The sequence below is a fragment of the Paroedura picta genome, chromosome 4, assembly GCF_049243985.1.
Source record: "Paroedura picta isolate Pp20150507F chromosome 4, Ppicta_v3.0, whole genome shotgun sequence".
Lineage (NCBI taxonomy): Eukaryota > Metazoa > Chordata > Lepidosauria > Squamata > Gekkonidae > Paroedura > Paroedura picta.
In genome coordinates, this window is record NC_135372.1 from 141,719,023 (window position 1) to 141,743,313 (window position 24,291).

The following is a 24,291-nucleotide window of genomic DNA, read 5'->3' on the forward strand; positions in this document are numbered from 1 at the left end:
TTTCCCCAGCTATCGGCTTCTGTCCTTCTCCGACCACTTGGATTAACTTCCTGATTCCTGCCTTCCCATCCCCACCTCCGTTCCCTCCTCCGCTTTTTTCAAACTGGGTTTCCAAATACGAAACACGGTGGCTTCAAAAACCCATCTCCTGCCTCGGTGTGGCCCAGCCCAACTCGCTGACGCTGACCTCAAGACAGACTGGCCGGCGCTTACCCCAGGTGGATGGTCCGGATGTGCTTTTGCATCCCAGAGGAGCTGCTCAACACCTTCCCGCAGTTCTTCCACAGGCACTTGAACATCACCTTGGTGGAGTTCTGGAAGACGACAGCAAGAAAGCCCAGGTCTGAATCCTGCAGCTGGGCCCTGAGCTGGGAGCAGCCACAAAACAAGGCTCCCAGGCAAATGTGCTAAACTGCTTCTTAAGCACTGGGGGTTAATTCAGATGAGCTGGAACTCTGAGCTTGACCTGGGACCATGGCAAAAAGCCTCAAAAAAAAACATTCACAAAAATCCAGGATTCAGTTTGGTGTAGTGGTGAGGAGTGCGGACTTCTAATCTGGCATGCCGGGTTCGATTCTGGACTCCCCCACATGCAGCCACCTGGGTGACCTTGGGCTAGTCACAGCACTGATAAAACTGTTCTGACCAGGCAGTGATATCAGGGCTCTCTCAGCCTCACCCACCCCACAGGGTGTCTGTTGTGGGGAGAGGAAAGGGAAGGCGACTGGAAGCCCCTTTGAGCCTCCTTCGGGTAGGGAAAAGCGGCATATAAGAACCAATTCTTCTTCTTCTTCTTCAGTGATATCAGGGCTCTCTCAGCCTCCCCTCCCTCACAGGGTGTCTCTTATAGGGAGAGGAAAGGGAAGGCGAGTGGAAGCTGCTTTGAGCCTCCTTCGGGTAGGGAAAAGCGGCATATAAGAACCAACTCTTCTTCTTCTTCTTCTTTTACTCTAAATCAGGGGTACCCAACAGAGTGGTCACGGGCATCACAGTGCCCGTTGACAGCTTTCCTGGTGTCTGCCAAGTGTTTCTAGAAGGTGGGCTTGGCCAGGTTGGGCTTTTGCATGGCTTCAGATTGGTACCTATCACTGCGGTGTTGTTTTACTCCTCTTTCACTCCTGTTTCACTGTGCTTTGTTTAAATTAGGATTGTGTGATTTTCCTTCCCGCTCCATAAAGTGATGTTTAAGGCCAGCTTGTTTTTGACGGTCATCGACAAATTCTGCTCACCAAAACAAAAAACGCCGATGCTCACTGAAGTTATTAACGTGTGCCAGGGCTATAACACTTCAGCTGGCTGGTTGTGTGCGGGGCTATAACACTTCAGCTGGCTGGCTGAGACTCGCGCAGAGAAAAAGAAATCTGGGGAAACAGTTCAGCCTAATCTTTCCTTCCAACGGACTGGTCTTCAGCGTGCCGGAATGGTCTGTGTGCAAACAGCACTCCCATCTCATGAGCTACTCCTGGCAATCTGCAGGCTGGCAATTCAAACACAGGCTAACTGCCTCAATCACACCCTAGGGCAGGGTTCCCCAACACTGTGCCCATGGGCACCATGGCCCCCCCATCACAACTTCCCTTAGCGCTAGGGTTGCCAGCTCCGGGTTGGGAAATACCTTGAGATTTTGGCGGTGGAAGCTGAGGAGGGTGGGGTTTGGAGAAGGGAAGGACTTCACAGGGGCATAATGCCATGGTGGCCGTCTCCTCCAGGGGACGTGATCTCTGTTGCTTGGAGATCCCTTGTGATAGCAGGAGACCTCCAGACACTGCTTTGAGGTTGGCAACCCTGCCCATTGTAAGGCAGGGTTTATTACTGGCTACTGTCATTCAAATTAAAGGGCTTTCGGCTGGAAAACACCTGGAAAATGTTTCCATTTCCCCTTTAGGCTTTCCTTCTTTCCGGGAGGCAGGAGATGTTCCTTTCAACTCCACCTCCTTCAGCAGCCATTTTGGGTGTGGCCATAGAACCTGTGCCAGACATTTTGGGCTCACCACCCCTTTCCAAATGCCAAAGGAGCCCGGAAACTCAAAAAGACCGGTGGGCCCTGAGCTGTGTCATAGCTTGGCTATTCCCGAGACGCCATGACAGACGGCAACACGCAGCCACACGAATCCTCCCAACCCAGAGGAAAGACGGCTCCCAGAGGAGTCCACCCGATCCGGAAAGCATCCCTGCGTCCCTCGCCCTCTCACCTTCCTCTTCCGGGGGATGGGATCCCCAAACAGGAAGTGAGTCGCTTCGGTCTCTTCAATCTCTGACTGGAGGGATGCCAGGAAGCTGGTGGCGATGTCGGTGGTCAGCGGCGGCGAAGGGGTCGAAGGGGTGGAGAGGTCGCTGGGCGGATCCCAGCTCCAGTCGCCGCTGTTGTTGCTGCTGCTGCTGCAGCTCGAAGACATGACCGGAGCTTCCTTCCAAGGGTCACAGCTGGGCTCTGCCAGGGGAGAAGGACATCCAGAACCTCAGCGCCACAGGAAAAGACATGCTCGAAGGAAACAGTGCTGAGGACCAGCAACCAAATGACGATAAGGTCGATCCACCGTTCAATTAGCCACCCACAGGGTAACCGGCTGGCTGGCTGCTGTGTGGAATTTCCACGGCCACTGCTCACCTGCTGGCTCTGGGTAGCAACCACCAAGGGGCACGTGGCCCAGGCTACCTGCGCAGGTGGGGAAAGTGCTGGCTCATCAGGATTCATGCTCAGCTCCCAAGCTGAAAAGTCCCAGCAACAGATTCTGGACAGCCGTGAGATCAGTTCGCTGCAGCAGCCCTTTCTCCACTGCTGCACCAACCCAGTTCTTTGGGGGTCGATTCTGGCTATTGTCCAGTTCCTATGACCGGAGGCCACCTCTGAGTGGGCAGGCCTTTCAGGGTCACACGAGACCAAGTGTATTAAGAGCAGATCTGAGGGAGACCAACTGTATTAACAGTGCTAATGTAAAAAAAACCCTGCTGGATCAGACCAGAGGTCCATCCAGTCCAGCCTCCTGTCTCACACAGAGGCCAACCAGTTCCTCTGGAGGGCCAAGAACAGGGCAGAGAGGCTGAGGCCTTCCTAAGGACATCAGAAGAGCCCTGCTGGGTCAGACCAGGGGTCCATCCAGTCCAGCCTCCTGTCTCACACAGAGGCCAACCAGTTCCTCTGGAGGGCCAAGAGCAGGGCAGAGAGGCTGAGGGCTTCCTAAGGACATCAGAAGAGCCCTGCTGGGTCAGACCAGGGAGGGTCCATCCATTCCCCTGCAGGCTGAACAACAGGGCAGAGAGACCTAGACCTTCATAAGACCATCAGGAGAGCCCTGCTGGGGTCCATTTAGCCCACCATCTTGCCACGCAGAGTGGCCAACCAGTTCCTCTAGAGGACGGACAACAGGGCAGAGAGGCTGAGGCCTTCCTAAGAACATCAGAAGAGCCCTGCTGGATCAGACCAGATCTAGTCCAGCCTCCTGCCTGACAACCACCTGCCTGGAGGACCAACCAACAAGGCTCAGCGGCCCAGACTTTCCCCTGACGTTGCTTCCTGGCACTGGGATTCAGAGGCCTACTGAGGCCTGCTCCATCTCCAAGAACCGGAGCCTGGGGTTGATGCAGAGAAGTGCGAGTGACCAGACCATCATTTCTTTTTAAAAGAACCCGCGAGACTGTTTGGTGGACACAAGAAACGGGGGACCGAGGTTTGCTGGTCCCCTGGCCTGATCTCTCCCCGAGCACAAACCAGTCCTGGAAAACTCCCCTTGGGGTCGCCTGCTCAGTCGCTCGCCAACGAGGGTCCCCCGGTTAGTAGCCAGGCCCCTCCCAGCCTCGGGCCCTTCTTACCTGCAGCAAAGCCGCTGGGCGGGTTGTTCAGCACCACAGGGCTGGTGGACAAGCTGGTGAGGACGGCCGCCGCCATCACCTCGTCGATCCCCGCCTTCCCTGAGAGCTTCCTGAGAGGCAGAGAGAAACCGCGTCAAGAGCGTCATTCGCACTCGCCACCTCCCTCACATTCGAGACACGGCCCGCCCTGCTGCACAAGGAGATTCTGTGCACACGCCCCCGGCAGAGCGCTCAGCACCAAGGGCACTGCCCCCAGGATCCATCCCCCAGATCCTCAGCTGAAGCAACCGTAGCATATTTTCAACCTCCATTTTATTTTCTTCCCAGTCTGGACTCAAAGCTGCTTTTAGAACGTTGTCCCCCCCCCCTCTGTTTTCCCACAACAGCCCTGTGAGGTAGGACAGGTTGAGAGTTTGTGAAGGCCCGAGGTCACCTGGCAAGCCCCCATAACAGAAACCGGGATTCTGTCCCAGTATGACCAGGGGCCCGGCCCACCAATTTGTCCACTAAATAATGCTGTAATCTGTGATCGGGATGTCAACAACAGGGCAGAGAGACCTAGACTAAGGGTCAGAAAAACATAAAGCACAGATGTGTGAACCCAACGGACATTTGTCAGATCAACAGCATTTATACAGGTTGCTCCTAGAATTTAGTTTTTTTTTTTTAAGTTTCTAGTCCTCAGGTTTATAAAGATAGACTCAAAAAAGTGCAGACAGAAGAGTATTCAGAAGAGCAGGGGGTCCATCCGTGGTTATTGGCAACAAGGGTTAGGTGTAAAACTCTTTCTGGGTCAGTGATTATCTCTATTTTTGGCGTTTGGGGGCCATAATGGGAAGGCTTCTGGAGTCCAGGCCGCACTGGTGGTCGTCCTGATGGTACCTGGGTTTTGGCTACAGAGCGTTGGATTGGATGGACCATCGCCCTGATCTAACATGGCTTCCTTTATATTCTTATGTCTGGGACAGTGATGCTGTGTATTCTTTTTTTTTTGGGGGGGGGGGGCTTTTGGAGTTATGGCCATGCCAGCAGACGTCCTGATGGATTTGGCCACTGTGTGATGCAGAGTGTTGGACTGGAGGGGCCATTGGCCTGATCCCACATGGCTTTTCTTAAGTTCTTAAGATGGAGTTTCTCTGCGGGAGTCAATTTCCCCCCACCTCATGGGTCTTCTCCATGCCCTTAGCCTCCTTTAGACCAGGGGTAGTCAGCCTGTGGTCCTCCAGATGTCCATGGACTATAATTCCCATGAGCCCCTGCCAGTGTTTGCTGGCAGAGGCTCATGGGAATTGTAGTCCATGAACATCTGGAGGACCACAGGTTGACTACCCCTGCTTTAGACCAATTGTCCCACCCCACCCATTTGCACAAGGATCGACACAGAGCTAAAAACGGAACATGCCAACGCGTGCCACTCATGCAGAAGAAGCGCCTGTGTATAAACCAGGTGGATAAATGCACTAAAAGGTTCAGGAAATACAAACCGCCTGCTTGCCCTCCTGGAAAGTTTGGGACTTCCTGGGCACAAGAAGCTTGGAACAGACCCAAAACGCATGTGCCCTGCCCACCCACGGGTGCTGTGGTTTAACCGAAGGTCACCCTGATTGGCTGGCACGGTGCCCATGCAGCCAACCGAAGCCAGGCACGCAGATGACTCTAAATAACTCTGAGAAAGACAGGGAGGACTTGGCAGGTTGAGAGAGAGATTAAAAAACAAAATGCAAAAAAAAAAAACCCCCACAAAAACAGACATCTCCCGAGCTGGAGAGCAAACGAGCTAGAAGACATTCTGCAGGGTTGGCACAGGCCCTCAGAGCTGGATTCGAGGACGCCATGTGCAGAGAACTGTTTCGCACCCCCCTGCATCCCACTTTGCAGGGTGGGAAGCTTGCCACCCAAAAGGCACCCAGGTGTGCCCATCGGGCCCACGGTACACAGCAAGGATGCCAGTCCAAGAGTCGGTGCCAAGACCGGAGGGCCGAGAACAATCTCGACATGTCTAGGCCGCACTGAGCAATACACTCCACAAAACACCGCCCGGATGTACCTTTCCGAGTACAGGCAAGAGCCAGGTGGAAAGAGGGAGGCCACTGCACAGCAAAGCATCATGGGGGTGGGCCCAGACGGAGAGGTGGAACAAAAGATCTAACTCTATCAACCAACATTCAACCAACTTTTGGCCGGACCCCCAATCTCACAGAAATTTGGAACTGGAAAACGTACCGTGTCTTTATATCTCCCCCCCAGCCCCAGCTGAAAAAGGATAAAGTACAGAGGAAATTGGTGAGGGGCCGTTCCTCAGTGGAAGAGCCGCTGCTTTGCACGCAGAAGGTCCCAGGTTCAATCCTCGGCATCTCCCGTTAAAGAGCGTCAAGTCAGAAAGGGTGGGGAAAACCTCTGCCTGCAGAGCCACCACCGGTTAGGGGAGACAAGGCCTGCCTCCTTTCTACTGCTGCAGACCAACTAATGCATCTCCCTATCTTGACCTCTCTCTCTGAAAAGCACCACGTTTAGCCATACAGAATGGAAATCCATCAGCCTCGTGATAGAAGGACTTGCATACTTGTTGTATCTGAAGAAGTGAGCCGTGACTCACAAAAACTCCTCCCCTGCCCCAAATGTTGCTAGTCCTTAAGGTTTTCCTGGACTCCGGCTCTTTTGTGCTGCTACAGCCTAACACAGAGACCCATCCTAAGCTCAGACCTTCCTCTGGGCATACAGGTGTTGTACAGAGGGTAGGGCTAGATGACCCTTAGGGTTATACTCTAAGTCAGCTGTAACAGGATGGCACCTTCCACCACCGCATCACACGTGAAATGGCCTTAAACTGAATCAGACCACCAAGGTGAGTATTGTCTGCTCAGGCCAGCAGCCGTTCCCCAGGGTCTCAGGCAGAGGTCTTTCCCATAACTTGTCGCCTGGTCCTTTTAACTGGAGATGCCGGGGATTGAACCTGGGACCTTCCGCGTGCCGAGCAGAGGCTGTTCCACTGAGACATGGCTCTACCTCGTTGGAAGGGGATCAGCATCGACCTTCATTCCCAACCAGGGCATTCAGAAGGCGTTTCCCTGTCTGGTGCTGTGCCCCGCCCGAAAGGCAGCTACTTTTATCACGGAGTTGTGCAATTTGCAAAGCCAGGGCCGGCAACCTTATGGGCACGTTTCCAAATGCAATCAAGTTTCAAGGATAATTGGGGGAGGGAAGGGGGAGTCCCGAACAAAGAACAGAAGAATTGTTTGGGAGAGGCACATGCTTGCAAGAGAGATATCACACCATCTGCTCACGATGACCCACCTCTGCCATAACTACACACCCTAGTCTCATCTCAGGGACACTGAACAAGACTTGCCCAAGACATAATAACGTAAGAGGCGCCATCTTGGATCAGGCCAATGGCCCTTGCAGTCCAGCCCTCTGTGCCACACAGTGGCCAAAACCCAGGGGCCACCAGGAGGTCCACCAGCGGGGCCAGAACTCCAGAAGCCCTCCCACGGTTGCCCCCCCCAACCGCCAACAAGACAGAGCATCCCTGCCCCACAGAGTGTTCCACCTATACCTTGGGTCTAAGAGCCACTGAGAGACCTCTGCCCCATATGGGTGAGCCTGAATGCCATAGTAATGTCATTCCCCAAAAGGACCCTGGGGGGGGGGGGTTATTTTGTGAAGGAAACAGGGACCGCCAAGATTCTCCTTTAAAGAACAATAAACTGCCAAGCGCCTTCCCAAAACTTCACAAAGACCCTACTTTTTCAGCTCATCCAGCCGGTTTAAATGCATCCCCCCCCCCCTCCTGAGAAGGCAGAGGGGAGAGCATGTACCTAACAGCTGATGATGACAGGCATCCCACCGGCTCCCTTTAAATCCCTCCCCAGACAGCAAGGGATTTAAAGGGAGGGGCAGGACACCAACTTCCCTGCGAAGGTGAGCTAGTGAGTGGGTGGGCAGGAAGGGATGTGCCAGGGTTTGCCTCTTGTGGCCCTTCCTTGCATGCCCAGGGAATGGCTGATCATCACTGTGGGGATGGGAGGTGAATTTCCTCCAGGCCAGGCTGGATTCTGGAGATTTTTGGTGTCGGGAGGATCACTTGGGCATGAAATCGGGGTCACCGTGGGTGGGGAGGTAGTTGTGAGTTTCTGCATTCTGCACGGGGTTGGACTAGATGACCCCGGAGGCCCCTTCCAACTCTAGGATTCTAGGCTGCATGTGTCTTGCTCAGGCATTTGACACCACTCGTTGTCCCGGTTTCCGAACACTTCTCCCCAGCAAGCATTGCTCAGAGGGAGGCCAGGAGGTCTCACTCCACTCCGCTCCTGTCGGCAAGCTCCCCGCCCTGCAAATATCACTAGCTGGCTTTTTTTTAAAGTCATGTACAGGCTCAGCTCCTCCCCTCCGGCAGCCCCAGCCTATCACCTTCTCCGCCGGGACAGGGCAGCCAATGGGAGTGCAGTTGCCAGTCGAACCCACGGGCTTGTGCAAAGAGCTGGCACGGCCCCCCTGCCCCACCCCTGGCAAGCCCCGGCCCTCCCCTCCCCCTCCCCGCGCTTCCTGTGGAGCTCTCCATCCCGAACGGGACAAACAAACACTTGGCTGCCGTTTTGCTCCCAGCCCCAAGGAGAACTGCCAAAGATCCAGGCGGGGGGGGGGGGGAGGAAGAGAGCTGGAGGGAAGGGGGGGGGGACTTCCTCTTAAGTATCAACCAAACCCCCAGAGGATCAGGGTTGTTTTGTTTGCTGTGCAAATGCCGGCCTAGTAGGAGCTGCCTTTGCAATCTGTCTCTGCAGACCCACGGCCGCCCTGCAAGACTGTGGCCAATTCCAAAGGTTGCAACGGCCCCGGTCCCTTTTAGAACCACCTGCGGCTGACTCCGAAGGGATCGCGGACCCACAAGCTCCAGGGTTCAGCTTGCCACCTTTCCTTGCAGGGGATTAAAAAGAGGTCTGGAGTCTGTCTGTGGCGATCAGGCACGGTGACTAAAGGAAACCTCCATGTTCAGAGGCAGCGAACCTCAGATCCCCAGAGCCAGGAGGCAACAGCAGGGGAAGGCCTTGGCTTCTATTCCCTGTTGTTTCCCCTGCAGAGGAACTGGTTGGCCTCTGTGTGAGACAGGAGGCTGGACTAGATGGACCCCTGGTCTGACCCAGCAGGGCTCTTCTGGTGTTCTTAGGAAGGCCTCAGCCTCCCTGCTCTGTTGCTGGCCCTGCAGAGGAACTGGTTGGCCCCTGTGTGAGACGGGAGGCTGGACCAGATGGACCCCTGGTCTGACCCAGCAGGGCTCTTCTGAGGTTCTCACAGAACAACGCAGTAAAGAAGCGCCAACACAAAGGCCCACAAGAACCAGTGCCAGATGTTCAGTTCCTATGCATAGTCCTCCAGACCTCACCAAAAGCATGCACCGGAATGCAAAATCCTTTTTTTAAAGACGCCAGCATACATTTCCCAGGCCACTCAAATTCTAGGCCCTCCCCTTTGATGGACGCAAAGATCTCGAAACATATTAAGTCAAACCTAAGCCACAGAGAATCCCAAAACAGACAGACTCCCCGCCCGGGTTTAATTCTGCATACGGAAGGAGACTTAAGCACACACACACACACAGAGCCCCAGCTACGCTCTCCAGAGCCAAGCAGCTGCCCAGATCGGGGCAAGCCGTGTGCATCGCCCAGCCCAGCCCACACGGGCACCCTGCCAGGCCACGCTGTTTACTACAAGAGCTATGCCTTAACAGGTCTCAGCAGACTCCGCCACGCTGCAGGGCCCACGCAAGGCGAGGACGGAGTTGCAAGCGATCCGGCGCCGGGGAGGAAAGAACCGCCCTCCGCCCCACACTGGAACAGACACACACACACACACTCCCGTGACAAGTCGTCAGCTGCAATGAAAGCGCACTTCACACCAGTGGGGGGGGGGGGAAGGAAGAGGGGCAAACCCAGAGGTCTGTCTGCAAGAGAGGGCAGGGGCTATGCTTTGAATGCAGAAGGTCCCAGGTTCAGTCCCCGGCTTCCCCAGTTAAAAGAGGTCAGGACGTAGGTGGTTTATTAATTTATTATTTAATCATTGGTGTCCTGCCCCTCACAAGGGACGCTAACAAAGTAAGGGTTTACAGCTGGGTGACCTTGGACCAGTCGTAGCCCTGATAGTGCTGTTCTGCCAGAGCAGTTCTCTCAGAGCTCTCTCAGCCTCACTTCCCTCACAGGGTGTCTGTTGCGGGGAGAGGAAAAGGAAGGCGAATGGAAGCCCCTTTGAGACTAGCTTTGAGACTCTACTCTTCGGGTAGAGAAAAGCAGGGTATAAAAACCAACGAAGAAGAAGAAGAAGAAGAAGAAGAGTTGGTTTTTATATGCCGCTTTTCTCTACCCAAAGGAGGCTCAAAGCGGCTTACAGTCGCCTTCCTTTTCCTGTGGGGTGGGTGAGGCTGAGAGAGCCCTGATATCACTGCTTGATCAGAACAGCTTTATCAGTGCCGTGACAAGCCCAAGGTCACCCAGCTGGCTGCATGTGGGAGAGCGGGGAATCAAACCCGGCTCACCAGATTAGACGTCCGCGCTCCTAACCACTACACCAAACTGGCTCTGCTACTGATTAGGAAAAGTGGTGCCCAAGGGCACCGTGTTGGAGAGCCCCGGCCTATGCCACCTGATAGCCTAAGCTTTGTATGTCCGTTTCTGGGATGCCTCTACTTGTAGGACGCTGCAACAGGTTTCCTCGTAACCCAAGAAACTGCACAGGGTGGCCAACAGTGCCTTAGGTTGGATTGAGAATTGTCTCCGAGCGACCAGGCAGAGGGAGCAAAATACACGTAAGTCCCTTCTCCCTCCCCTTGGATACGAGCGGCAAACAGAAGAGCGCTAAGGCAGCAACGTCAGAAAACCACCCTGCAGACTAGATCGCCCAGTTCTCCGAGAACACGCAGTTCGGAGATGTAAAGACTCCACCGCGAGGCTCACACTCGGCAAAACCTCTGCAGACCCCTTTTACAGCATTTGAGGAACCACAGAGTCCTGGCATCAGTGCTGGAACAAGAGGGCATTAATGTGCTGCGTGCGGGAGGGATTACAACCACCAAGGACGCATCCTTGCGCTAAAGAAGGATCTGCAACGTTACTAAGAGGATAGTTTTCTGTAACGTTACGTGGGGACTTTCAAGAACTCCGCTGCCTAAAGCGTACTTACCTTAACTGAGAGCCCCGGCAAGTCTGATCCCATCGGATATAGGGAGTTAAGCAGGGCCGGCCCTCGCCAGTATTTGGATGGGAGACCACCGTTCTCAGTGGAACAGGCTTCCTCGGGAGGTGGTGGTTTCTCCATCTTTGGGGATTTTTAAACAGAGGCTGGAGAACCATCTGACAAAGAGGCTGATTCTGTGAAGGCTCAAGGGGGTGGCAGGTGACACTGGATGAGCGAGAGGGTTGTGGGCGTCCTGCATAGTGCAGGGGGTCGGACTAGATGACCCAGGAGGTCCCTTCCAACTCTAGTCTATGACCTCCAAGGATGGGGGTGGCAGTTCCTCCAAGGTCCACCAGGGGTCATGACAAGCCTCGGATCTCCAGGATACATTATTTATTCGTTTTATTTTGTTACCTTTCTATACCACCCTCCTTTGTGGTTTGTAGCAAGAGATTGACAGCTCACAGTCCACTGCGATGCTGGTGCACTACAGAGCACGGGTAGTCAAACTGCGGCCCTCCAGATGTCCATGGACTACAATTCCCAGCATGGCCAATTTGCAGGGGCTCATGGGAATTGTAGTCCATGGACGTCTGGAGGGCCACAGTTTGACTACCCCTGTTCTAAGAGGTTGTCTGGAACAGAGTAACCAGATAAAAATACCGTTCCAAAAGGCAAGGCATGTTGAATCTTCCATCGGCGTTTTAATGACCTCTCCTTAAGCAAAATTGGGACTGGCTGTTCCATTCCCCTCCCCAGACAAGACATGCAGGCCCCTCAAGGCCTGGCCGGGGTCGCTCCTCCACCAGGTGGCGCCCTGCCAGCTCGTGGCCTCTCCGCCGGCGGCAGCCCCGTTTCCCTGGGGCAGGGGAAGCCACTTCCTGTTGCTCTGGGCCCAGGCAGCCGGCAGGGCGAACGGAGCGCCTCCGAGGCTGTAATCTAAGAAGATTAAATGCACATAATTGCGTCCTGATTATTTTTAGCCCGGTGCTTCCCTGCCAGAGAATGACGTGGCTCGCCAGAGTGCCACATTCCTCGGCGCACGAGAAGCGCCCGCTGGGCACAGCCAGCGTGTGCCTGCCGGAGAGCCAGAAGGCTCCCCGCCACTCAGCCGTGGCACGGGAGAATCCGCAGGGCGACGCGCTCTGCAGAGGCGCTGCAGGAGAACCGGTGGTCCGCTCAGGGGCTTCGCGGGCTGGAAACCGGACTCTTTAACGCCCCTCCAGCCAACAGGGTGGCCAGGTCCCTTCTGGCCACTGGCGAGAGATTCAGATTCAGATGGCAAAGTGGAGCTGCCAGGTGCAGGCTGGGAGATTTGGGGCTGGAGCCTGGGAGGACAGGCACTGCAGTGGGGTACAGGGCCCTACACAGCCCATCCTCCAAAGCAGGGGTAGTCAAACTGCGGCCCTCCAGATGTCCATGGACTACAATTCCCATGAGACCCTGCCAGCGAACGCTGGCAGGGGCTCATGGGAATTGTAGTCCATGGACATCTGGAGGGCCGCAGTTTGACTACCGCTGCTCCAAAGGATCGATTTACTGCAGGGGAACTGACCTCTGTAGTCTGGGGATGTGCTGTAACATCAAGGGGTCTCCAGGTCCCACCTGGAAGCTGGCATCCCTGAGACCCCCTCCCAAGCAGCCCCTTTCTCCAGGGGAACTGATCTCTGTAGTCTGGAGATGAGCTGTAATTCCAGGGGATACCCAGGCCCCACCTGGAGGTTGGCATCCCCACTAGCAAACGAGGGATGTTTATAACCCAGGACCACATTAACAACAAAGGATATGGAGGATCTGTATTCAACGTCAGAAGAAGAGTTGGGTTTTATACCCCACTTTTTCACTGCTCAAAGCAGCCGACAATCGCCTTCCTTTCCCCGTAACAGTGAGTTATGTGGGTCTAAGAGAGCTCTGGCAGGGCAGCTCTGTGAGAACAACACTATCAGGACTGTGACAAGCCCAAGGTCAGCCAGCTGGCTGCGAGTGGAGGAGGAGCAGGGAATCAAACCTGGCTCACCTACGACGACTACACACAATGCAACCTGAGCGCCTGTGGAAGGCCTCTCGCTTTGCGCATGTCAGACGACACAAGGAGATGCTCGGGCAGTGCGGCCATCAAAACCCCTGCTCAACGCCGTCCCCGTGGAATATCTGAACTGGGGACTTCTTGTCCCGCCCCTGTATCTGTTGCACAGGCTCTCCGTGCCGCGGAGGAGAACATCCTGCCCCGAATGCGAGCCGCCAAGCACAGCGGCAGGACAAGACGTCTCCAGTTCAAATCTCCCCTCAGCCAGCCAAGACTGCTGGGTGTAGGTGGGAGGGGGAGTTGTCTTCCTCTTCATTTTCAATGCAGTGATTCCACCACTGGCCTACCCTATAGGGCTGTTGGGAGGATTCCAGACCGGGAGGGTAAAGCAGTTCAGGAGCGGGCCGACCAGAGAAGCCCGAGGTTTGCTACAAGCGGGCTTCACACAGCCTGCCCAGCTCAGACCGGGCCAGCGGTGTCACCGGGGGTGTGGCAGTAATTGCACGGCCACCTTCAGCGATGTGGGGGGAGCGCACTGGGGAGTCAACATCGGATTTGCTCACTCCTGCCCCCTGGTGGCCCTCCCTGGGATCTTCCTCAGCAAGCTAAGGGGCCGGTCTGTTCCCGACCGAAAGAAGGTATTGCCCCCTCTCTCCTCTCTCTCTCTGCGCACTGCCTTGTGCATTCTCAACGCGGTGGATAAATGCAAAGTGATCACGGCCGTTTTAAAATCACCGCCTCGTTTAGAGCGGGGCGGGAAGGAAATTCTCAGCTCTGGCCAAGCGCCACTTGGCTCCCCGACAGCGTTCAGGGAGATCCCGTTCCAAAGGGGACAGATAGCCCAGAGCAGAGTCCTTTGGCCCAAGGCAGAAAGCTCAGCTACGGCTTCAAGGCCAAGATGAAACCGGCAGCCCTTCCGCACCCCACCGGACCCGAGCCACAACTGCTGCTGAAGCATGCCAACGATACGGCTCCTTCCGTCGGTGCCGAGAACGAATCCTCCACCTCCAGAGAACGGCTGGCTGGAGACGTCAAGGACCGAGCCCAGATGAGGGTCCAGGAAGCCCCAGTGCAAGCAAGCTCTTAATGACTATAGCAGACACCCGAGTTTGGGGGAACTCTTGCACTCAGGACCGAGTCTGGAAGTTCCCCGCCCAAGCAAAAAACCCCACTGAAGAAGAAGAAGAAGAAGAAGAGTTGGTTCTTATATGCCGCTTTTCCCTACCCGAAGGAGGCTCAAAGCGGCTTACATTCACCTTCCCTTCCTCTCCCCACAACAGACACCCTGTGAGGTGGGTGAGGCTGAGAGAGCCCTGATATCACTGCTCGGTCAGAACAATTTTATCAGTGCCGTGGCGAGCCCAAGGTCACCCAGCTGGTTGCATGTGGAGGAGTGCAGAATCGAACCTGGCATGCCAGATTAGAAGTCCGCACTCCTAACCACTACACCAAACTGGCTCACTGGATGCTTCCCCCCCCCCCGTTTTTTTGGTGGCCGGTCGGAGAAGGCACTGCATACAACGGTCAGACCGCCCCGCCCTCCGCCGCGGCCGTACCTTTGCCTGGGCACCGGGATGTGGGCCGAATGGCTCAGGGGCGTCTGGTCCAGGAGCCGCAGGGCCGCCGTCTCTTCCTCCGGCCGTTTGAGCCCCGAGGGGTCCGAAAGGTGTCCGAGTCGGCCGCTGGCCGGCTCCACTTCTCCCGAAAGCACCTTTCCGTTGCAGTGAGCGGGGCTCTGGAAGGAAAGCAGAAGTCTCAGACTGGGAATCGCACGAGCCAGAAGGCCGCTGCTGCCTGCCGTGCCTCAAGTGGCAGTCAGTTCCGGGAGGGAGATGCTTGGAGGTGCGTTTTCACCTGAAACCTGCCACCTGTTCGTGCTCTGGGCTCCAAATGACCCCCTTGCACAAGAAGCTGCCTGCCCCTTGAACACCTAACCCAGCGGTAGTTAAACTGAGGCCCTCCAGATGTCCATGGAATCCAATTCCCATGAGCCCCTGCCAGCATTCGCTGGCAGGGGCTCATGGGAATTGTAGTCCATGGACATCTGGAGGGCCGCAGTTTGACCACCCCTAGCCTAGCCTCCCACAAAGGGCACACTCAGTCAGGATATCTACCTGCCGTCATGACCAAAATGGTAATAAGGTTTTTGTCCGTACAGGAGAACAGGCAGGGCCAGCTCTTGACTTTGGTCCTCAGACACCAGAGTCCCTGGCTTTATCTTAGACCAACAGAGCAGGTGTGACCAGCATTCAGCCAAAGCTGCGGGGCGGCCCGGCCAGGAAAACCCTCCAAAAGCTGAAGAGCGGGTGTGAACCGAGAGGCCGATTCGTCCAAGCGGGCAGAAGTCGCTGGCAGGGCAGGACAAGGAGGGAGGGGCACCAAAAAATATCTCCCGGACAGCTGCAGGAAAACGCTTTCGCAGGCCGCCGCGCGCAGCACACGGCAGCCCACCAAGTCTGCGGCCTGCTATTTCGGAGCGCCGCAGCAGCCCGCCCCGCCCCGCCCCACCCCCAACATTCAGAGCACTGGATTCGCTCTCCCGACAGCCCCATCTCCTGGGCACGGCTCGACTGGGATCCCTGGCGAGATGCAGGGAGGGGGCGGAGGCAGGAAGAGCGCCCAGGCGGCAGCTGCGGGGACGGAGAACTTTCCTGTGCGGCTCATCTCCCCCCCCCCCTAAAAAAAGCTGCAAGCTCTCAGCTCTTAAGCCCAGAGAGAGAGAGAAGCAGGAAATGAGCAATATGGAGGGGGGGGGAGCCGAAAAAGCCGGTCTGCTCTCCTCTCCGGCTCCCCCGATCGGCCTTCCCTTTTTGCTCAAGCAAAGAGTGCGCAAGAGAGAGGAAGGACAGGAGCCACGGCGCAAGAGTGAAAGCCACGTTGCACGAGAGGATCGGCCTGAAGGCATGCATGCGCCCCTGCTCTGGGGAGGCCAAGTGGAATCCTTAGTGCTGCCAGATCTCCCCGGATTACAACCGGCCTACAGAGATCCGTTCGCCCGGGGAAAATGGCTGCTTGGGAGGAGGGTCTCTGAGATGTTATACCCTGCCGAGCCCCCCTCCCCAAATTCTACCCCTAAATCCTGAGGAATTTTCTCAAGCTGGACTTGAGAACCGTAGCCTGCAGATCCCGAGACAGAAGTGCATGCCCCCCCCCCGACAGCTGCCAAGAGCAGGAATCCAACAGGTGAAGTTTATTGTAATAAGTGCTAAAGTATCCTCCGTCAATCCACCCACCCCTCCAAAAAGCACTTTTCGAGGCAAGGGACAGAAAAGCGGCGAGGGGGAGAGGCTTCACCTGTTGAATCCCTACCTCTCCCACAGGAGCTGGAAGCAGACATCCAACAGGCGAAGCATATGCTAACAATAGCAAACGTATCTTCTTTCAAGCAAGCTGCGCCTCCGAAAAGCACTCTTCAAGGAATAGAAAAGCAGTGAGGGGGAGAGGCTTCACCTGTTGAATTTCTACCTCTCACACAGGAGTTGGAAGTGCTGAACCACTGCCCCCAATCCCAAGCCAGCATCCTGCAGGGAAGTGGAGGGTCTGACTCTGTGCCCTTCCTGCTTTTTAGGCCTGATGGACACCAAGCTTCCCAGTTGGGAGTTTTTAATTTCCTGGGGTTTGGGAAACAGCCAGTCTAGGACTTCACAGCCTCCTTAGCTCTCTCACCGACCTTTCCATTCATGGCTTGCCACCTCTCTGGGTTACACAGATCTCTTGCAAACATCCCAGGGACAAACATCCCAGCATCGCCTGCCTGTAGACCAGGCCCAGGTTGGCACCAATTCACAGGTGTCAGCACAGTGGGAAAACTTTACCCCACAGGCAGCATGTTTATGAAAAGGAGAAGGGGCCGGGCAAACCATCTAGCCCAGGGGTAGTCAAAGTGCAGCCCTCCAGATGTCCGTGGACTACAATGCCCATGAGCCCCTGCCAGCGTTCGCTGGCAGGGGCTCATGGGCATTGTAGTCCACGGACATCTGGAGGGCTGCACTTTGACTACCCCTGACCTAGCCAGACCCATAGGATAACATTTTGGAAGAGCCCCCTCTCCCCCCTAAAAGCGCAAAGAGGAATCCACCCTGCTAAGAGAAAACAAGGACAGCAAAAAAAGGGGATGGGGTCCTGCTTAGTATTTGAATGGGAGACCCCCCGAGGAAGCTATAGAGAGGCAGGTGATGGCAAAGTGCCCCTGGTTACTATTTGGATGACAGACTCCAAGGAAGTCCAGGATCACCATGCAGAGGGAGGCAGGGGCAAACCACCTCCGTTCGCCTATCCTGACCTAGACGGTCCAGACACACAGAATCACAGAGTTGATAGGGTCCTCCTGGGTCATCTAGTCCAACCCCCTGCACTGTGCAGGACACTCCCAGCCCTCTCACTCATCCACTGTCACCTGCCACCCCCTTGAGCCTTCATCTAATCTTGGGACTGTGTCAGTGAATGAGATCTTACGCCTGGGATTAAAAAACCCTTGATCTTTAAGGTGCCCCCGGTCGACAAGCCGTTCAATTATGATCCCTTCGCCTCCAGTTTAAGGCTGCAAGATCCCCTGGTATCCTTAAAATGCATAAGCCACTCTTATCAAGAGCTGAGGGTCGGTTCATCTCTCGCAACTCCAAAGCGCCAAAATAAGACCCTCCCCAAGAAACAAAGCCCCAGGCGACTAAACCTGCGTATATGCAGGGACTAAACTTTTCGGGCTGACCTCCACAAGCGCCAAAGCTCGAGAATTTGCAACATGCTCCCAGCCGCTTCCTTTACCGCCAAATTTAAAGCCAAACGTCAGGCCCAGGAGAGCCTGTTTTGTGGACTACACTTACCATGAGCCCCTACCACCATGGAGCTGGTAACTCATGGTAACTGTAGTCCATGGACATCTGGAGAACCACACTTTGGCCACCTCTGGTCTACAGAGTGTATTATTTTAACACAATTGTATAAATATATGTTGTACACCTTCCTGAGCCTGGATGCAGCGAGGGGCAGTTAATAGAGATAATAATAATAATAATAATAATAATAATAATAATAATAATAATAATAATAATAATAATAATAAGAAGAAGAAGAAGAAGAAGAAGAAGAAGAAGAAGAAGAAGAAGAAGAAGAAGAAGAAGAAGAAGACTGGATCTCCTGCTAGACCACACTGAGCCTCTCTGACCCTCCCCATACAGCCCCCCCTCTTTTCTGGGAATGAAGCTGCAGCTATTCTCTCACCCCCTCAGAGAACAGAGGGGCTACCAACCAGCTATCTAACTGCAGGACTGCAGATGCCAGCCTCCAGGTGGGACCTGGAGATCCATTCTCCTGGAGAAAAGGGCTCTTTTGGAGGACAGACTCCATAGCATTAGACTCCACCGGGGTCTTTTCCTGCCCCACCCCCCCACCCCCAAAGACTGCAGGAGAGCCACGTCCAAACAGCAGAGCTGTCCAACCACCCCAAAGCTTCTCCTTTTTAATACAAATCTCTTTGCACCATACCTGGCCCAAAGAACTGTCACCGTCTTGGATGCAGCAAGGAGGAAGGCTGAGACCCGAACCCAGGACGCAATCTCTTAACATGAATGGCCGACTCTGTGCAGGGGCTGGACTAGATGACCTTCCGGACCGCTACCAACTCTACGCATCTGACTGGCGGGTCCGGGCGAAGCCCTCCCGAATATCGGGAGAGGGGGGGGTGCGCGGGAGGAAGGCGGCACCTTTGAAAAGTTAACTTCCGCGCGGGCGGATTCGAACCCAAGCCCCGGGAGCGGCCTTGGAGGCATCGCGTTATTAAAACTCGCACCGATCCACTGCCGTCTTTGGCTTCGAATGGGCAAACGGCACACCAGGCAGCTTCTGCTCCGGATCCAGGCAAGCGCCCCGCCCCAGATCCACCCCATCCCGGCGCTGCGCACGTGTGATGCCGCCCCCCGGCCCGCCCCGCCCCGCCGACCCCACCCCCGGGCCTGGCCGGCCGCCCCTCCCCGTCGGCCTCTCCCGCGCTCGGCCGGGCCCAGTGATTGATGGCCGGTGGCTGGCGGCCGGGGAGGAGAGCGGACGGGGCGGGGATGGGCGCCGCGGGCCGGCCCCGCTCCATTCCCACCCCCTCGAGCAAAAACTTGCAGCGCAGCTCCAGCAGGCGCCGAGCGGCGCCATCTTTTGCGGGCGGAGGGAGCGAGGAGCCCCCGGCCAGGCGACCCCCGCCCACCCCAGCCCCGGGGGGAGAACCGCGAGAGGCCGCGCCGCCCCCATCGCCCCGGGGCAGGCTGAGCCGCGCCCTCGGGCAACTTCTCCCGCACGCCTCGAGCGAGCCGCCGGGCAGCAGGCGGCCTCGGGAGCGACTCTCCGTCCGCCCCCCCGGGGGGAAATCGCTCCTGCAAGGCTGGCCCCCTGCCGAGGAGCCCGCCCCGCTGTCGGGGGTCCCGTAAGGCAGCGCCCCTTCCCGCCGCGAGAAGGCAGCCCGCCCGCAGAAAGTTTGCCCCCCCAAATCGAGGAGAGCCCCCCCGTTCCCCAAGAGGGCGCCCGCCGGCCGATGCCCCGCCGTGGAGTGAACTTCGGACGCAGCCCCGTCGGTTTTCCGCCCCCCCCCCCGGCCCGCACACGGGGAGTCCCTGCAGGCTGCAGCGCTTCGCCGCGGCTGCAGGCCCGGCAGGGACACGCCCACCCGCCAGCCGGCCGCGGGACCGCGCGGGGGGCGCCCTTCGAGGCCGGCCGGCCGCCCCTTCCCTGCCCTGCCCCCCCCCGTCCCTCTTTTCACCTTCTGCCAAAGCTGCAGGCGGCCTTGGCCGGGGGGGCTCGTGGCTTCGCCGTCCTCGCAGCTTCGGCGCCGGCTTCTCCTCCGGAGCGACGCGTCCCCCACGAGCACGGTGTAGACGGCGTTGCCGGCGGCGGGGGGCGTCGGCGGCGGGGGCGGCGGCTTGCAGGGCCCGATCAGCCCGCAGTGCCAGCCGGCGGCGGGGGGGCTGCCGTCGGGGCAGCAGCAGGGGCCGGCGGCCGTCAAGCCGGGCGGCGGGGAGCAGATCCGGGCGCCGGGGGAGGCGGCGCGTTTGAAAAGCCGCGGCTTGGGCTCCATCGGCGGGGCGCGCGGCGAGACAGGGGCGCGGATCGAGGCCCTTCCCCGGCTCGCGGGGGGCGGGGGGGCGGGCAGAGACGGCGCCGGCTGCAGCCCCCGCGCGGCCTCCTCCCAGCCTGGCCCTCCAGCCAGCGGCGGCACCCCCGGGCCACGCCACGCCACGCCCCCCTCCCGTCCGCCGCCCGCGCTGGCTCCTCCGCCCCCCTCGGCGGGCTCGGGCAAGGCGGCCGGGTGGGAAAAGGCAGCGCCGGGCGGAGGAGGAGCCGGGCGGCGGCGGGGGGTGGGGGATCGCACACTCTCCCTCTCGCTCCTCGGGCGCCGCACGCCATTGGCCGCCGCGCTGTATCAACATTCCGAAATGGAACGTTGCCCGGAGCCGGCTCGCGCGCTGATTGGCCCGTCGGCCTGGCCTGTAACAACAACAACTCGGGGGGGGGGGAGGAAAGTCGCCGGCGTTCGAAGCCGAGCGACACGCCTCCCTCCGCCTCCTGTCGCCGAGAGAGAGGGTGGGCGGGCGGGCAGGGGGAGAGCCGGCCCATCTTGCCGCCCGCTTGCCGCGGCCATCTTCCGAGCAGCCGCCTCGGATGGAGCCGGCCAGGCGAGAAGGGAGTCCCGCTTGGGCGGCCAAGCGGAGCTCGGAGTTGAAGCCGACCGCAGAACCCCCCCCCCAAAAAAAAAAAAAAACAAAGTTAGCAAGCGGGGCGGTGCAACGCGTGTGCGGAAATGGCTTTTGGAGAAATTCGGGAGGTGGATTGGGGGGGGGCAGATAGTTGAGAGTTCTCTGCATTCTGCCCGGGGTTAGACTAGGTGACCCTGGAGGTCCCTTCCAACTATGCTTTCATGCCTCTACCAGTGCAGTGAAAGTTGGACCATAAGGAAGGCCGAGCGTCAAAGAATTGAGGCTTTTGAACTCTGGTGCTGGAGAAGACTCTTGCGAGTCCCTTGGACTGCAAGGCAAACAAACCGGTCAGTCCTAGAGGAGATCAGCCCTGACTGCTCTTTAGAAGGCCAGATCCTGAAGATGAAACTCAAATACTTTGGCCACCTCATGAGAAGGAAGGAAGGACTCCCTGGAGAAGAGCCTAATGCTGGGAGCGATCGAGGGCAAAAGAAGAAGGGGACGACAGAGAATGAGGTGGCTGGATGGAGTCCCTGAAGCAGTCGGTGCAAACTTTAATGGACTCCGGGGAATGGTAGAGGACAGGAAGGCCTGGAGGATCCTTGTCCATGGGGTCGCGATGGGTCGGACACAACTTCACAACTAACAACAGGCAGTGCTATAGTCCCCCTTCCAAAGGAGCAATTTTCCCCAAGGGAAACTGAGCTCAGGTATAATAGTGGGTGATCTCCTGGCCCTAACTGGAGGCTGGAAACCTGCCTACACAGTCATCTTGTGTATGGGTTGGAACTCTAAAGATTGTGGGTTGGAGGCAGACAAGATAGATACATGTTCCCTGACATGCTGGCTTTCTGCATGCAGGGAATATTTGCCTTTGAACCACTCTGAGCTGCTGCCTGAAGTGTGGCCTCTCAGGCAAGAATTGACTCAAAAGGAAGGTGCTCCCAAGTTTAAGATGACCTGTTAAAAAAGTATTTGCACGGGGACACACACAATTGCTTCTGGATATTACTTGTATGTAAATGTAAGATGACACCCTCCTATTCTCACTGTCAGAGGGCCCATCAGGGTAATCTAGTCCAACCTGCCGATCTCAGAACAACAGCTATAATTGTTAGTTGCGAAGTCGTGTCCAACCCATCGTGACCCCATGGACAAGGATCCTCCAGGCCTTCCTGTCCTCTACCATTCCCCGGAGTCCATTTAAGTTTGCACCTACTGCTTCAGTGACTCCATCCAGCCACCTCATTCTCTGTCATCCCCTTCTTCTTTTGCCCTCGATCGCTCCCAGCATTAGGCTATTCTGCAGGGAGTCCTTCCTTCTCATGAGGTGGCCAAAGTATTTGAGCTTCATCTTCAGGATCTGGCCTTCTAAGGAGCAGGCAGGGCTGATCTCTAGGACTGAGCTATAATATCTACAACAAATAAATGTTATTGTCTATTTCATTCATTTATACCCTACTTTTTCCCCCTTGGGGACCCGAAGCAGCTTCCATCCTCTGTTTCATCCTCACAACGACCCTGCGAGGTAGGTAGGCAGAGAGGGTGATTGGCCTCATTCCTGTGTGAGAGAGAGGGAGGGGGATCTAGTCTTGCACCTGAATAGAACAAAGTGTGATTGCTTGCACATGAAAGCTCATCCCTTGAGTAAAATTTTGTCGGTCTCAAAAGGGCCCCTGGACTCCAACTTTGTTCTGCTGCTTCAAACCGACCCGGCCCCACACCTTAATCTAGCCTGCATTTGAGCAAATACTGTTGTGGGCTAGGCTAGACATTCTGCAGGCAAGACGACACATGTCCAGGACAATACCTTGCACGGAACGGGTGCTTTTTAAAAAAGGAAACCTCCGAGCTGTGCTAACAGGGACAGGGGAAAGGGCCACGTGAATTACCTGTTCCTGCCACATACCGAAGGTTTTCAGGGGTAGTCAAACCGGCCCTCCAGATGTCCATGGACTACAATTCCCATGAGCGTTCGCTGGCAGGGGCTCATGGGAATTGTAGTCCATGGACATCTGGAGGGCCGCAGTTTGACTACACATATTGAGGCCATGGGGATATCTGGCTCCCAGGAGCCACAGACAGGTCCTTCCTGCCTCCAGGGGTCTCAGCCAAAGCCAGGGTGGGGCCTGGGGGGGATCCAGCTGCCTTGGGACCCCTACAGGGTTTCCAATCTCCAGGTGGGGCCTGGAGATCACCCGATTGCAGGGATCAGATGCCCTGGAGGAAACGGCTTTGTGGCAGGACTCTGTGGCATTGAAGCCCCTTCCCAACCCCCCCCCTCCCAATTTCTAGACATTTCCCAACCCTGCTGGTTGACCCCGTTTCAATCACTGTGGCACTTGCCTGGACTTCGGAATAAATCCCATTGGCTACAGAAATCTTAGATAAAGCCCAGCTTCCCTGCAGAACACGGCTGCACTGGAGGGGGGGGGACTCTCTCCTCCCCAGGATCCAACCCCAAATCTCCACGAATTTCCCAACCTGCATCTGGGAACTCCCCCCCCCCTCTCCAGCCATGAGAGATCTGGCGGAATGGTTGTGGTGGAAGATCACAACGAGAGCAGCCAACCACCAAGTCTTGGCGGGAGATCTCCTGGGCTGACACCTGATTTCCAGGAGAGAGGGATCAGTTCATCGGGAGATTTCTTATTATTCATCGTACGGCGAGCCTGTCGTGTAGCCAGGAGACCTGAGGCTTTGTCCGGCAGGCAGGCGAGGGACGTTAGAAGGTTTTCCATGACTCTGTGGCAAGACCCCTGGTGGTCCTTGGAGGAACTGCCACCCCAATCCTTGCAGGTCTCCCATCCAAATACTAAGCAGGGATATTCAGAGGTCGTTTTCCATTGCCTGACTCTGTGGCAGGACCCCTGGTGGTCCTTGGAGGAACTGCCACCCCCATCCTTAGAGGTCTCCCATCCAAATACTAAGCAGGGATATTCGGAGGTCATTTTCCATGGCCTGACTGTGTGGCAAGACCCCTGGTGGTCCTTGGAGGAACTACCACCCCAATCCTTGCAGGTCTCCCATCCAAATACTAAGCAGGGATATTCAGAGGTCGTTTTCCATGGCCTGACTCTGTGGCAAGACCCCTGGTGGTCCTTGGAGGAACTGCCACCCCAATCCTTGCAGGTCTCCCATCCAAATACTAAGCAGGGGTATTCGAGGGGTTTTTCCATGGCCTGACTCTGTGGCAAGACCCCTGGTGGTCCTTGGAGGAACTGCCACCCCAATCCTTGCAGGTCTCCCAGCCAAATACTAAGCAGGGGTATTCGAGGGGTTTTTCCATGGCCTGACTCTGTGGCAAGACCCCTGGTGGTCCTTGGAGGAACTGCCACCCCAATCCTTGCAGGTCTCCCAGCCAAATACTAAGCAGGGGTATTCGAGGGGTTTTTCCATGGCCTGACTCTGTGGCAAGACCCCTGGTGGTCCTTGGAGGAACTGCCACCCCAATCCTTGCAGGTCTCCCAGCCAAATACTAAGCAGGGGTATTCGAGGGGTTTTTCCATGGCCTGACTCTGTGGCAAGACCCCTGGTGGTCCTTGGAGGAACTGCCACCCCAATCCTTGCAGGTCTCCCAGCCAAATACTAAGCAGGGGTATTCGAGGGGTTTTT

The 24,291-nt window shown here is 56.6% G+C and overlaps 1 protein-coding gene across 2 annotated transcripts in view; it reads right to left on the reverse strand.

Annotated features, from left to right (window-relative positions):
- SLC2A4RG (SLC2A4 regulator) overlaps positions 1-20,357 on the reverse strand; it is a 30,787-nt gene extending 10,430 nt beyond the window's left edge. The window contains exons 1-5 of one of the 2 annotated variants that reach the window (XM_077335941.1): positions 19,743-20,357; positions 14,557-14,735; positions 3,811-3,920; positions 2,193-2,431; positions 214-314 (exon numbers count right to left, since the gene is read on the reverse strand). In XM_077335941.1, the coding sequence (XP_077192056.1) occupies positions 214-314; positions 2,193-2,431; positions 3,811-3,920; positions 14,557-14,735; positions 19,743-20,057 (944 nt within the window). In that variant the 5' untranslated portion in view covers positions 20,058-20,357. Of the gene's footprint in view, positions 1-213; positions 315-2,192; positions 2,432-3,810; positions 3,921-14,556; positions 14,736-18,484; positions 18,843-19,742 lie in introns of those variants that run through there. The other variant, XM_077335942.1, reaches the window with a different exon arrangement.
- Positions 20,358-24,291: the final 3,934 nt, after the last annotated feature.